This window comes from Nansenia antarctica, assembly GCF_963989245.1.
Source record: "Nansenia antarctica genome assembly, chromosome: 12".
Taxonomy (NCBI): Eukaryota; Metazoa; Chordata; class Actinopteri; order Argentiniformes; family Microstomatidae; genus Nansenia; species Nansenia antarctica.
In genome coordinates, this window is record NC_137682.1 from 14570234 (window position 1) to 14585811 (window position 15578).

The 15578-nt window shown below is 44.9% G+C and overlaps 1 protein-coding gene across 1 annotated transcript; it reads left to right on the forward strand.

The window, feature by feature from the left end:
- The first annotated feature begins 415 nt into the window (after positions 1–415).
- On the forward strand, positions 416–12859 carry mtmr6 (myotubularin related protein 6). The gene is given in 16 exon segments (XM_080543429.1): positions 416–603; positions 2609–2728; positions 4589–4751; positions 4977–5134; positions 6203–6331; positions 6613–6747; positions 7040–7172; positions 7275–7384; positions 7652–7777; positions 7968–8017; positions 8526–8619; positions 9796–9902; positions 10280–10376; positions 10378–10415; positions 11332–11458; positions 12248–12859. Coding segments are annotated over 16 exon segments (1938 nt in total). The 5' UTR covers positions 416–579; the 3' UTR covers positions 12575–12859.
- Positions 12860–15578: the final 2719 nt, after the last annotated feature.

The following is a 15578-nucleotide window of genomic DNA, read 5'->3' on the forward strand; positions in this document are numbered from 1 at the left end:
TACTATACCAGGGAGGTATTCCATCAACGTCGCTAAAGGAAAATCCTGGCTTATTTTTTGATAACCTCTCGCGAGACGTATCAGAATATGCCTGGATATTTTTAGGAACTCTCGCGAGACTTGTCAGACTAAACCTGGATTTTCTTTTAGCGATGTTGATGGAATACCCCCCAGGTCCCTGGCCTGCTCTGCTGTGACTGGTGGGCTGGTGACGTCGATACGTTCCGTTTCTCCAACCTTCTCGCCTACGCACTTGTGCACGTTCCCACGTGATCTCAACAGCACACTGATTGGTCTAAGCACGGCCACTTATGTCGATCCAAATGTCATCAACTCCGTGAGAGGCAAGTGCACAAGTGCCATACAAGAAAAGGGTGAAGAAGTAGGACGCAACATATTATTAGTACAGAAAGCAGGAAGCGGTTTGCTGGCTAAACAACATCATTACATTGTAAATACAAGTTCACACAACGTATGTGGCGTGTAAAGGCTTGACGAGCCGATGAGCGAAAGTGTATATCAAGGGAGAACATTGTAAGCTTTGCTGGAGCGAACTGTCCTGGCCGGAGCAGAGAGATCATGGAACATATCCGGACGCCAAAGGTAAGAAAGCGGACAAGCTAACAGCTAACTAGTTATTTTTTCCACCATTTTTTGGTAGCTAGTAACACATTGGATGCCTGTCAGGTGTAGCGCTAATGTGGACATGATGCTTTTATTATATATGTATCTTTGTAATACTACACGACTCATGATGCGACATGTTTTGGGTTCCAAAATAAATGAGCCAAACTAGCTAACCTACTGCCTGAAGAAACGGCTAGAAAAAGAAATTAAGGCAGAAATGGTCAGAATGAGCCTGGTGCTTTGGTTTGGTTGGTGATTCCGAACAAAACAGGGTGTGGAGGAGAGGTAAAAGGAAAAAGCTCAATGAATCTTCAATAGTTCAAATGAGTTCAAATATATAAATAGTTAAATATTATAAATAATATAAATAATTATAAATAATATATCATATATCATATAATATAAATAATATAAATAGTTCAAATGAGATGAAACAGGAAACGAGCCAGGCAGATTTTTATTACCAGGTTAGTTATCTCTCTTACTGGCCCATGATGCTGTCAGATTGTGTGATAAATGCGCCAATAAAATGTTTTAAATTAAAGTGAGCCGGTTGCTTGCCTGGCCTGGCCTTGGCTGGCCTCCTATTAAATCAACACGATATTGAATCAATTAAATTAGCTGGTTGTTTCCTGTTCATACATTTAGTGAGGTCGATCATGGGGCATAGCCGACACTAGCGACGTCTAGAAGTGACTTCTGGCTGCATATGTTTAGCCATAGAATATATATTAATAGAGTTGGTCAGAGCCAAAACCTTCTCAAATCTCACCCTTGCAGCCCCGCTCCACCCCTCTTATCAACACGTCACGTGATCAAAACAAACACACGCCGGAAAAGTCAAGTCGTGAGGTTAGAATTTTAGGGCCGGTTTCACAGACAAGGCTTAAGCCTAGTCCTGGACTAAATCACACTTTCAATGTAAAATCGCCATTGAAGATGCTTTTTAGTACAGGATTAGGCTTAAGCCTTGTCTGTGAAACTGGCCCATAAGGTTCTATCTCCATTTTTGTCAAAATTGAGTTTTTTACATAAGCCGATCCATTAGGTGTTTATTAATGCCTGTGTGGTGTTTTTAAAATGTTGACATTTTTGAGTTAGTAATTCATAAAATACAAAGGTTCCATCTCACAAAACATAATGGAATGCAAAAACTTTGACGCTCAATATCTCTGAACTACCCTAAACGGAGATAGAACCTTATCATTCTAAGCTCACGAAGTGTCAGTTAAAAACAGATATAATTTCTTAATTCAGGAGTGTGAATTATGGGTGGTTTTGGTTTCTTTCTTCCTCCCTTCTTTGAGTTAGCAGCATGATATTCGCAATCTAATCTAAAAAAAAAATGTGTAGATAAAAAGCAAGTGCTATTACACTACACAGCTGTCACTAGCCCAGTCACATCAGATCAGGGGGGTATTCCATGAACGCCGCTAAAGGAAATCCTAGTCATATTTTTGATAAATCAGAATAATTTCATTCCGAGTTCCGTTCCCTGAATGTGGCTTTAAAAAAATAAATCGCTGTTGAGTTACCATGGCAACATATACCTTGGGCCGGTTGCATAAAGACAGATTAAGACTGGTCTAAGCCTGAGAACCACTATTTTCTGGTTCCAGCCGCTAATCAACTTTTCAGGCTCCTTCTGCTAAATTAATTTAATGAAATGTTGCTGCTATGATAACACACTTATGATATTTGTCAGTCGGAGTCTGCCTTCATTTATTGGCTGTGAGTCTGTGACATACTCACTTTGTTTGATTGACAGTTGCGTACCCTGTTGCTGATCTTCTTGACATAACAGTCAAACCTTCTTCCTGACAGGCATTTACATGCTGGTTATTTAGGCCTACCTAGTTGTAATTGACACATACTAAGTGTTGAACATTTGGTATGAATGACATGTATTCCTGTGTCATGTGTGTTCCTGTGTATGTTGACCTGTGTTGATCAGTGTGTAACTGTGTATGTGTCTGTGCAGGTGGAGCAGGTGCGCCTGTTGGATCGCTTTAGTAACAAGACCACAAGCGGCACGCTGCACCTCACAGCCACACACCTAATCTTCGTGGAGGGGAACGCCGCCGGAGCACAGGAGATATGGGTGAGGAGAGAAGAGGACCTACCATAATAGTTCATTTTTGAATGAGCCCAAAGTTGATGTGCTAAAATGAAGAGATAAATTAGACAGATTTGTCCTGGGGTGGTCCAGTGGTCTATGAATGAATGGACTTTATTGTCATTGCTACAGTACAGGTACCAAACAACGAAATTTAGGAGGGGTGGCTCCCCTGGTGTTAGGAAAGGAAAAAAAAAAAAAAAAAAAAAACTTTAGAAAAAGAATAAAATCACAAGAAGGTAAGGAGCTGGTTTACATAAATAAAGGCTATGTAGCACCATAACCTACAGTGCACACGAAAAAAACTACATAAAAAAAAGAGACATGTTTACACACGAGAACCACTCTGGCACAGAACACATAAGCTTCTTCAGGGAGGTGTCTGTGTGTGGGCTTGGGCGTGTTTGAAATAGTAGGGCAGACGCGGGGGCCTGAGTAAGGTGTGTGTGTGGTGTTTATTGTCTGTCTTGCACTGAAAGAGGCTCATTATTTAAGCCCAGTGGGAACCAGGTTAGTCCTGTCTACCCGGCCACTATGACAACAGTTGCTAGGGTACTCATACTGGCAAAGCCTGGTTTGATGTCGCCTTGGTAACACGTTGGCAGTGCCCGGTGGGGAAAGTGGAGGACGGAGTGTGTAGGAGGTAGGGATGGAGGGAATGAGAAGAAAAGGGGGTTTAGTAATAGAAGGAAAGAGGATTCATGAATCCAAGTTTATAAGTCTAATGGGCTTCTCCCCTTCTCACCTAAGTTAAGGAAAGGGAGGGCAGCCTCTTATGGACAGGCCCTGTTTGAACACTCGTGAGATGCATCTTTCCTACCTACCTTTCGCTCTACCTTCAAGAAATCACTGATCTGACTCAATTGGTGAAAGCAATGCAGGGAAAGTTGAGGGGGGGGGATGCATGCAAACAGGGCCTTTAGTTAATCGCGTTGGTAGCAAAAGCATTCCCATGCAGTGCAGTGTGCATCAATCCTGGCTGGCTGTGTTCAGTTTCAGTCTATTTGCTTAGTCAAGAGATTACAACAGAGGCACTGCCAGACTTCCTTTCCTTCCTTCCTTCTGTACTGCTGAGCATGGGAAAGTGTGTGTGTATGACTGTGTGTGTGACTGTGTGTGTGACTGTGTGTGTGACTGTGTGTGTGTGACTGTGTGTGCTAGTGGCAGCTAAATATCAAAGAATTCATGTCAGTGAAGGGCTAAACTCTTGTGTGTGTCTCCAAAACGGCAAATTATTTATTTTCACTTGACCATCGTAGTTTGTGTATGACTTCATTTGGATGTAGTAATGATTCAGAGTCTGTAGTCAGAATGTTCTGGCTCATAAAATATTGATTACTGGCTGAGATACTGTCAGACTTTCTGCTGGTGAGATCAGCATTTTAAGTGTGTGTGTCTGTGTGTCTGTGTGTGTCTGTGAGTGTGTGTGCGCTAATGTTCTGCTAGTCATGAGTTAATCTGATGAATGTGCATGCTAATAAATGACCAGGGTTAGCATCCAAGTGGGTTTGCTATTTGAATATGGTGCTTTGGTGCATTGTCCTTTTCATGCTCCCTATCATTTAATTATAAATAAAAAGCTTATTTATGTTGTCATACAGTGGGGGAAATAAGTATTGACTTTGACATAACTTTATTTACATATGGACTTTAATGTTTAGATTTTTTGTCTGGATTGTTTGAGTTAATACCAAAGTCTGGTGACTTTTAACAATTTCACTTGAATAGGCTCATTGGAAATACATTTACTGGACAAAATGTTGATGTGTTCAATACTTATTTTCCTCACTGTATATCAGTTAACCTCATTGGCTTATTCACATATTCATGTGTTTTTCCCCCTAGATCCTGCACCACCACATAGCCTCTGTGGAGAAGCTGTCTTTGACCACAAGCGGTTGTCCCTTGGTCATCCAGTGCCGTAACTTTCGTGTGGTCCACTTTGTGGTCCAGAGAGAGAGAGACTGCCACGACATCTACAGCTCACTACTCAGACTGCTACGACCAGGTGTGTGTGTGTGTGTGTGTGTGTGTGTGTGTGTGTGTGTGTGTGTGTGTGTGTGCGTGTTTGCCTGTGTTTGCCTGCATGCACGCGTTTCCTTTAAATGAATGGACTGGTGTCAGCCATACTTGGTGGAAAGACCCTCTAACTCATGTAAATCCTTTTTCCATAACATACACTTTTATCACACTCTCCCCCGCTCCCCCCCCCTCCCTCTCTCCCTCCCTGCAGTATCCTATGAGGAACTCTATGCCTTCTCCTATAACCCCAAGCAGAATGATCAGCAAAGAGAGGAGGGGTGGCAGTTAATTGACCTGGGGGCGGAGTTTGAGAGGATGGGTGTCCCTTGCGACCAATGGCAGGTCACTGACGTCAACAGGGACTACAAGGTGTGTAGAGCATTCGTGTGTGTGTGCGTGAGTGAGTGAGTGCGTGCGTGCGGGTGTGTGTGTGCGTATGCGAAACGAATAAACTTGGATTTTATGCATTTCAAGTGGCATCTTTGTAATGACGACGTAGACATCTAAGATGCATTTCACCGTGTAAATTCCCAATATAGTGAAAATACCACCACGATCAGACTTGAGGTGGGTTGTAGTGGTATTACAGTAAAGCTGCGTGCACACCGCGGACCGTGACCCACCGTTCTGGCGCAACCTGGTGGGATGGACTTGACGTACTTCAACGTGCGATGCAGATGCAAAGCTCTACTCGTGTTGCTAGCGAAGTTTCCCACAGAAGTGGGGGAAAAAACGTCAGATTAGATATATAAACTGGTTATTTTGATAAACTGGACACATTTTGTGAATATATATGGTTACTTTCTCGCCTGAAAACATATAAAAACTTCATAAAATGACATATTAACACTTGTAGAGCCAAATTACAGATTTTAGCCAATGGCGGCCAAAATTGAGGATTCAAAATCTGAGGCGAGAGCTGAGGCAAGAAACTACTTCCGGTTTACTTCCGGTTGTTTTAACGGATCCAACGCAACGCAAAAAGCTGAAATTTTTTGACTGATTGGCGCACCCTGACGGTCAAGAAACGCAATGCAGAGCAAGGCAACTGATCAACGCAACTGCCCCATTGAGATGAATGACTTCCGGTGCAACGCAATGGCCTTGTGTGCACGCAGCTTAACACAGAGCTGGGTTGATATTAGTGGTGTTACAGCAACAAAGAGCTGGGTTGATATTAGTGGTGTTACAGCAACAAAGAGCTGGGTTGATATTAGTGGTATTACAGTAACACAGAGCTGGGTTGATATTAGTGGTATTACAGTAACACAGAGCTGGGTTGATATTAGTGGTGTTACTTGAGTCATAGTTATTTGACAATTTGAGTCATGTTAAGCAATCAGGATGGAATCAAATATTTTGCTGAAGATAACTTTTTTACTGGCTGGCTTCACAAAATGTGTGCATTTTGAGTGTGTGCTCATGCGTGTGTTTCAGGTGTGTGAGACGTACCCACGGAATCTGTATGTGCCCATTACAGCCAGTAAACCCATCATCGTGGGGAGCTCCAAGTTCAGAAGCAAAGGACGCTTCCCTGTACTCACATACTTCTACCAGGAGAAGAAGGTTACTATCCTACCTTACATTCTACACCCTACTCCCTAAACCCTACTCCTTACACCCTACTCTCTACACCCTACTCTCTACTCCCTAAACCCTACTCCCTACACCCAAACCTTCCTTGTACTCACATACTTTAACCAGGAGAAGAAGGTACTATCCTACCCCACACCCTACACTGGGCCAGCCCAGTCCAACCCTTAGCTCAGGTTAGGCTCTGCAGTGGGAATGAGGATACGAGTGATTCCTAACTGTCTGATCGGTGTGCTCTGTGCTCGACATTGCAGGCTGCGGTGTGTCGGTGCAGCCAGCCCCTCTCTGGGTTCAGCGCACGATGCCTGGAGGACGAAAGCATGCTGCAGGCCATCAGCCGGGCCAATCACAACAGCCGATTCGTCTACGTCATGGACACCAGGCCCAAGGTACCCCCTCTGCACTGCCCCAATCCCAGTCCAGCTCACTGGAGCCAAGCCCCTCCTCCCCCTACAGCCACAGCCAATCCCGGCCCAGCTCACTGGGTCCCTCCCCTCCGTAGACTTCAATGGGTCTTCAATTCCCCTGCTACTCAAGTGGATGTACAGCATGACAAGATATTAGTGTGGTGTGGAAATAACAAATGCCAATAAACAGGGCTCCAAAATGTCCTGGCTTCCTCTCTCCCTTTCTTACACTTTTCTTACCCCCATGTCTCGCTCCTTCTCTGTCCCTCTGCAGTTGAATGCCCTCGCTAACCGAGCAGCAGGCAAAGGCTATGAGAATGAAGACAACTACTCCAACATCCGCTTCCAGTTTGTGGGAATTGAGAATATCCATGTGATGAGGACCAGCCTGCAGAAACTACTGGAAGGTCAGAAACAACCCCCCCCCCCCTACACACACACACACACACACACACAGTCAAAATGGGCACTCACTCCCCCCTTCCATCCACCTTTTCTCTCTCCTCCAGTGGTGGGCACTCGTTCTCTCTCTGTCAACGACTACCTGTTGGGGCTGGAGGGCTGTGGTTGGCTCAGGCACGTCAAGGCAGTCGTAGACGCCGCCATCTTCCTCGCCAAGGTTAGTGTCGGACGCATCGGATCTAAGGAAAGGGACCTTGGATCGTCTCCTCAATTTGAGAGGAGAGGCATTGAAAAGGAGGGGGGACACTGCAAGGAATAGAGGGGAGAGACTATTGGGACAGACCTCCTCTGACCATCTCTTGACTTCACTACACACCTAAGGCCGTTCATGTCTAATCTCTCCATCGCCATCTTCCTCTCTTTTTCTCTCTCTCTATCTTCATCCCCCTCCCTCGCTCTCTCTCTACCCCTCCCTGCCTCCCAGGCAGTAACAGTGGAGGGGGCCAGTGTCTTGGTCCACTGCTCAGACGGGTGGGATCGTACAGCACAGGTCTGTTCCCTGGGGTCTCTCCTCATGGACCCCTACTACAGGACCATCAAGGGCTTCATGGTACGACCCCAGCACCTCACCCACACTCCCACATCACACTATTTTGGCACAGTCCAACAGTTTGCATTAGGCTACCTCTCGGAATGGGCTATGAAAGGGGAGTGGGCATTCATGTGCTTAATACTGAGAAACAGCATGAAAAGTCTCTGCAAGATATTATTCACTAGAGGATCCACCATCTCTGTTTCAGGTTCTCATAGAAAAAGACTGGATCTCTTTCGGACACAAGTTTGCCGACAGGTGAGATTTTCTGTTTGTCCCCATCACTTCTAGCTTAGCCTCCTTTTTAAAGCAGCTTTCATCAGGGATTTCTGCATGGGACTACTCTACCCATTTTGATGTTTGTATGTACATCATTTGTTTACAAAATGTCCTATGTCAACAAATACATTATACCGTAAGTCCTTATTTTATTTGGTTATGAAGAGGTACAACACAATGTATTTAGTCAAGGTGTATATTTTCTTTTCAAAATGTTTTTTATTGAATTTTTCCAGAACTTGTCAGGGCAAGTATATATATAATATTTTATATAAAAATAAAAATAAATGACAATGTTAACAGTAAGACTGTAAAATAAGACAGCACACCCCCACCTCCCCATCCACCTTGATGGGTGTCATGATTTTTTGTTTTTATGAGTTAAAATTCTATTTTGCTGTCAATGTCATTCTGAACCCTGTCTTCTGGTGTAACTGCTCTACCCATTTGACGTGTGGATGGCGTTCTTCGCCCTGGCCTCTCTCAGGTGTGACCAGTTGGATGGGGACTCTAAGGAGGTGTCCCCCGTCTTCACACAGTTCCTGGAGTGTGTGTGGCAGCTCACTGAGCAGTTCCCACAGGTATGGGGTGGTTAGGGTTAGGTTACCAGGTAGGTGTGGGTTAGGTTACCAGGTATGGGGTGGTTAGGGTTAGGTTACCAGGTAGGTGTGGGTTAGGGTTAGGTTACCAGGTATGGGGTGGTTAGGGTTAGGTTACCAGGTATGTGTGGGTTAGGGTTAGGTTACCAGGTATGGGGTGGTTAGGGTTGGGTTACCAGGTATGGGGTGGTTAGGGTTAGGTTACCAGGTATGGGATGGTTAGGGTTAGGTTACCAGGTATGGGGTGGTTAGGGTTAGGTTACCAGGTATGTGTGGGTTAGGGTTAGGTTACCAGGTATGGGTGGGTTAGGGTTAGGTTACCAGGTATGTGTGGGTTAGGGTTAGGTTACCAGGTATGTGTGGGTTAGGGTTAGGTTACCAGGTATGTGTGGGTTAGGGTTAGGTTACCAGGTGTGGGGTGGTTAGGGTTAGGTTACCAGGTATGGGGTGGTTAGGGTTAGGTTACCAGGTATGTGTGGGTTAGGGTTAGGTTACCAGGTATGGGGTGGTTAGGGTTAGGTTACCAGGTATGGGGTGGTTAGGGTTAGGTTACCAGGTATGGGGTGGTTAGGGTTAGGTTACCAGGTATGGGGTGGTTAGGGTTAGGTTACCAGGTATGTGTGGGTTAGGGTTAGGTTACCAGGTATGTGTGGGTTAGGGTTAGGTTACCAGGTATGGGGTGGTTAGGGTTAGGTTACCAGGTATGTGTGGGTTAGGGTTAGGTTACCAGGTATGGGGTGGTTAGGGTTAGGTTACCAGGTATGGGGTGGTTAGGGTTAGGTTACCAGGTATGGGGTGGTTAGGGTTAGGTTACCAGGTATGGGGTGGTTAGGGTTAGGTTACCAGGTATGTGTGGGTTAGGGTTAGGTTACCAGGTATGGGGTGGTTAGGGTTAGGTTACCAGGTATGGGGTGGTTAGGGTTAGGTTACCAGGTATGGGGTGGTTAGGGTTAGGTTACCAGGTATGGGGTGGTTAGGGTTAGGTTACCAGGTATGTGTGGGTTAGGGTTAGGTTACCAGTGACGATTACAGTGACGATGATGATTTATTTTTTATTCATGTAGTGCTGGACGTTTTAGAATGGTATCTCATCCCATCGATGGTCGTGTGCGTGTGTGTGTGTGCGTGTGTGTGTGTGTGTGTGTGTGTCATCCTCAGGCGTTTGAGTTCAGCGAGTGGCTCCTGCTGCAGATCCATGAGCACGTCCACTCCTGCCAGTACGGCAACTTCCTGGGCAACAACCAGAGACAGAGAGAAGAGTTGCAGTGAGTCTCTCACTCTCTCTCTCTCTCTCTCTCTCTCTCTCACACACACACACACACACTCACTCACTCACTCACTCACTCACTCACTCTCTCTCTCTCTCTCTCTCTCTCTCTCTCTCTCTCTCTCTCTCTCTCTCTCTCTCTCTCTCTCTCTCTCTCTCTCTCTCTCTCTCTCTCTCTCTCTCTCTCTCTCTCTCTCTCTCTCTCTCTCTCTCTCTCTCTCTCTCTCTCTCTCTCTCTCTCTCTCTCTCTCTCTCTCTCTCTCTCTCTCTCTCTCTCTCTCTCTCTCTCTCTCTCTCTCTCTCTCTCTCTCTCTCTCTCTCTCTCTCTCTCTCTCTCTCTCTCTCTCTCTCTCTCTCTCTCTCTCTCTCTCTCAGACTGAGGGAGAAGACTCACTCTCTCTGGGGGTTCCTGTTGAGTGAGCAGCACAACTACCTGAACCCAGCGTACAGCCTGGCCTACGTAGAGGCTCACCCCGGTCCTGGAGCCCTCCACCCTGCCATGCCACTTTAAGTGAGCGTCACTCCTCCTTTTCGTTCTGTCTCTCTCTTCTTTATGACACATGCAACAGCTACAGTGCCCTCCATAAGTATTGGAAAGAGTAAGCATTTAGTTTCTTTTTACCTCTATACTCCCAATGGTTTGGATTTATAATCAAACCATTGCTATGAAAGTACAGATTTTCAGCTTTAATTTAATAGTTTTTTTTCGGATTGGGTTCACCATTTATAAAGATAACAAAAAGCATACAGTGCGGATGGTAGTCTCTCTCTCATTCACACACTACCTCTTGTAGAGGGTTCCTGATCTGTGGATTAGTGTTTTTTTCTTAATTACGTTGAGCCGTCTTCGGACATCCACTGTTGAAGTCTTCCTTGGCCTACCAGCCCGTTTGCGATTGCTCAGCATACCAGTGTTTTTCCCCCCCTTTTAATGAAGTTCCAAACTGTTGATTCTGGTAAGTGTAAGGTTTTGGTGATGTTCCTGATGGATGTTTTCTGATATTTCAGCCTCATAATGGCTTCCTTGACTTTCATTGACCTCTCTTTGGTCCTCATGTTGACATACACAAGTAGCAAACTCCAAAGCCAAATGCAAAGCCTAGAATCAATACTAGACACTGACAGCTCTTTTATGCCTGCACAACTGATGTGAGGAAGCAGACCTGACTAATCAGAAAGCCAATTTTCCAATACTTTGGATGCCCTGAAATAGGAGGAATATGTCTAAAAAGAGATGTAATTTCGAAATGGTGAAACCGTCTGAAAAAAGAAAACATTCAAGCTTAGAATCTTACATTATTGTAAATTGTTTGATTTCAAATCAAAAATATAAAATGCCTCCTATTTCCGATAATAGTATAGGGGCACTGTATCTTTTATTCTTTTTTTATCTTGTGCTAAATGTGTGTGTCTGCGTGTGCCTGCAGGTTCTGGAGGAACATGTACCACCAGTTTGATCGGTCCATGCACCCTCGTCAGTCCGTTGTGAAGAACGTGCTGGCGGTGAAAGAGAACAACCGCCAACTGGAGGTCACCCTGCAGGCGCTGGAGGCTGTGAGTACCGCTGCTCGTGTACACGTGTGTCCATGGTTACTGGGGTTAGCCTAGAGATTAGAGAGTCCAGTCAGCAATCAGTAGGTTCTCCGATCTAAAAGAAAACTCCAGTCATTAATATGCAATGATCAGGTCATAAAAGCTTTTACCCCGGTACCTTCTAAGTAAGTACCGTCTTAATACCGGGCTGTCAAATAAAGGGTTCTCACACATCCCGCTTGAGTCTGGCGTCTGTCATGGTGCCCAGCCTGTTTAGGCTCATAAGACATTGCCAATTGAATTCAGAAATGTTTGATTGATTTAAAAAGGCAATAGAAGATTCCTTGCTTATCGATAGATCGCCTTCATTGTTTACAAAACATCGCCACTGGATGTATGGGCGGCTTGACTGCAGAAGATCACAGAACCCATATTGACTGTCTATGACAGAGCAGGAGTCTAGGACACGGAGATGTCATCGATCAGCTATTATGAGCCCCGACAGAATGTGACAACCACATAACTGAGGCAGCACTAATTCGACCACCAGATCCCTGTCTGATTGATTAGAGGAATAGTGCAGGAATTAAGCTAAAGCTAGCTAGCTGTGGTGTAAAGTCGGTGCTATTCCCAGTAGCCTACTACTCATTGTAGGGTATCTGGATAAGCTAGCAATGATGGCGCTTTAAGACCACTTCTCTGCTTATTTTAATTCAGTTACAATGCATGTAGCTATTCGCTGGAAGGACACTGCTGCCCACTCAGAATTAATGTGTGTGTTTGCGTCTCTCTCTCTCTCTCTCTTTTCAGAGGCTACAGAAGCTAGGAGTCCACCCCCCTCCCCTGGACCTCCAGCAGCACCCCCCTAAGACCCAGCGCTCCCTCCCCCCTCCTCGGCCCCACTCCCTCATCCTGGGGCCCCCGCTCAGCCGGAAGGAGGCGCAGCGGCAGCAGGAGGAGGAGGAAGAGGAGGTGGGAGAGGAGGCCACTGAGTGCAGTGACACAGAGAGGACAGTAGAGGGCAGCAGCGGCACAGAGCACCGGCAGAGCTACGGCGAGCTGAAGGGAACATACGAGGCCAAGGCAGAGCCAGGCGTAGTCAGCCTGGAGTTCGGGGTGGCGCGCATGACCTGCTGAGGGGCCGTTGTAGGGGAGTGGAGGGGGGAGACTGGACTGGAGGGGGTAGAGGGAGGGATGCTGAGATCTGAGTGTGCGTGTGGGTGCGTGTGTGGGTGCGTGTGTGGGTGTGTGTGTGTGTGTGCGTGTGGGTGTGGGCGTGCGTGTGTGTGCGTGCGTTGCATTTGATTGTGTTCCTGAGTTGGTGCCGGTGGATCTGACGGTATGTCTGAATTGTACATCTCTATGGAAAGCATTAACAGCTCATAGAAAGGCTTGTTTTCGTTTTTTTTTATGAATGTTGAAAAGCACTTAAGAGAATAAATGAAGAGATATCAAAAGGATCTGCTTGTGTCTGAATGTTCAATTGGATTCATATGACTTCATTTATCCCATTTAGGACCATACAGTAGGCTATATTGACTGTGTGTGTGTATGTGTGTGTGTGTGTGTGTGTGCGTGCGTGCGTGCATCCGTGCGTGCGTGCGTTTAATGGTCATGGATGGGCATTATTGCTGGCTCCATCTGCACTCTACTTACTATACTACTCTGACAATGTCTACATTCATCTGTTGATGCCCACAACATCTGTTTCTCTTGAGCTTATTTTGTTTTGCATGTTCCAAATTATACACGACCCTGTGAATGATGAAATCCTTCAAATGGGGAGGGAGCCAGGTACACATTTTGCTGTCAAGACTTGCCAAAACAGAATGATGTTGGATAAACCAGTTTTAACATTGCCTTTTGACATCAACAGTTTTACATCATTCGAGAGGACCATGTTCAAGTGATCTGAATGTCAGTGAAAGTCGATTTTGTTACGTCGTATCTGATTAGAAACAAATATCTGATGATAAAACAGGATTATTAAAAGCTTGTTTTTCAAAATGATGCTATGCAAAACTGCTAATCGCCTGCTGCTATAGGGGAGAGTGGGGTAAGATGAGGCCATTTTTACTTATGTTGTCCAAGGACAAATGAGACAGAAGTAAAACAAAAACATCTACCTTTATTTCAGGATGTCTCCTGTGAAAATATGACTTCTAAAAATAAAGGTGATAATAATAATAAGGTTATTCTGGCACCTGAGCGCGTAGCGAGGCACACATCTCCAGATAGCTAAACACTTTAACTTGACTGAAGTAGCAACGTTGAAGTTGTCAACGTCCACTTGTAATTTAAATAAAATAATTTTGCCATTTAGCAGACGCCTTTATCCAAAGCGACTTACAATTACGAATTACAGGGACATTCCCCCTGGAGTAACTGAGGGCTAAGTGCCTTGTACGTCCGTTTATTAAAGATACAGCGTTTCCATGTCTTCGAGCTGTTTTCCGTAGAGTGAAACTGTAAATAAACCAATGCAAAAATGGCTATGAAACAGCGAGGCGAAAAAACACGGTTCCTGGGGGAATACAATTAATAATAATAATAATAATTGTTGAGAACTCAGGTTACAGATCAGTTTGCTTAAGGCGCCTGTCACACCCTCTGGAGGAGCTGTTTGGTATCAACAGTGACAAGATATGTATGAATGTCCATGCCAGTGTGTGTGATGCACTGTGTGATATAAACCCAACTAGTCTTGACTTGACTGACAGACAGGTAAGGGCCATAGTGCCACTTGTGATTGAGTGGAGTGGAATTATAAATGGGGCCTTACCATGTCTATCTGATCCCTGCTAAAACAGAAGAATGCCACATGCCCAGAGACACATAAATGAAATAAGCTGTTTGTGTGTGTGTGTGTGTGTGTGTGTGTGTGTGTGTGTGTGTGTGTGTGTGTGTGTGCTCGCGTGCCTGCGTGTCTGTGTTTGAGTGTGTGCATGCCTTGCTCAGCATTGGCCTGGATTGTTCTACAACAGTGCATGACGAATGTGTGCTGTGTTGTAACTGGGGAAGAAACCACTTGCTCCTAAATTCTTTATGAATATTCACCAGCATGGGCAGTGAACCAGTTTCCCCAGCCCACTCCCTACTCTTCAGTCAGAGCTGGGGGTGTACAACGGCACGTCATTACCATCCCAAGACAGAGAACAACCAGCAGAAACAGACCACTGGTACCAGTGGTACCACTACCCACACATTTATACTCTTGTGTGTCAGCTTTCTCTAAAGCCCTTATATACCAAGACAGACGGGTCTTGTTTAAATGGCTCTTGTGAATGTCCCACTTTCAGAAACACACAAGCACACACACTGTGTGTCTGGTGGATGGGTTGGACTGCACATAGTCTACATGGATCCTAATTTATTAAACGAGCGTACGCACAACTCTGACGATGAAAAAGTGTACTCACTTACATTCATTTTCATAAATGGTTCAGGATTTATAGTATCAATTTGAACGTGGTATTATGGTGCGATCAAATTTCAGGTCACCTCTCTACTACTACTGAACTGAGAGGACGCTCAATTTTGGGGGAATAAGTGTCACTGACTGTGCATTTTTGAGGGGAACATTGTTCAAAATTGATTGCATACCGTAATGTAACAATTCCATAAACAAGCGAGATCCCAGTGCAACTATGCAAGTGGAAAGCATGAGGTGAACAGAATGTGAACTATCACACAATAGACGGCTTCTTCCAACCTGGTACTGTATAAGGTGACATGGGGGTGTATGGAAATATCATGTTGGCTGCACGAGAACGTCAGATTTATCAACCAAGCAAAGTCATTTGAACTCAGGTCGGTTCAAATCAATGTGCTTATTTCTATGATTGTTTCATAATTCAGGGCCAGTGAGCATCTCTCTCTCTCTCTCTCTCTCTCTCTCTCTCTCTCTCTCTCTCGAAAGAGAAAATCAATGACACACTCGCTAGTCAAGCCAAAATATTGCAATGCAATGGATTCGGTGAGTAATCCCCACTACTGCCTACTGTACATATTTACAAAACCTTTTTGCAATTATTAAAATAATTGTTTACAAATACAAATTGAGAAGTGTTTATGTGTAGATAGTAAATTGTGCTTTGTGTTTTTTTTTCACAGAGCATGGTACACATTGTCAGTGACTTTA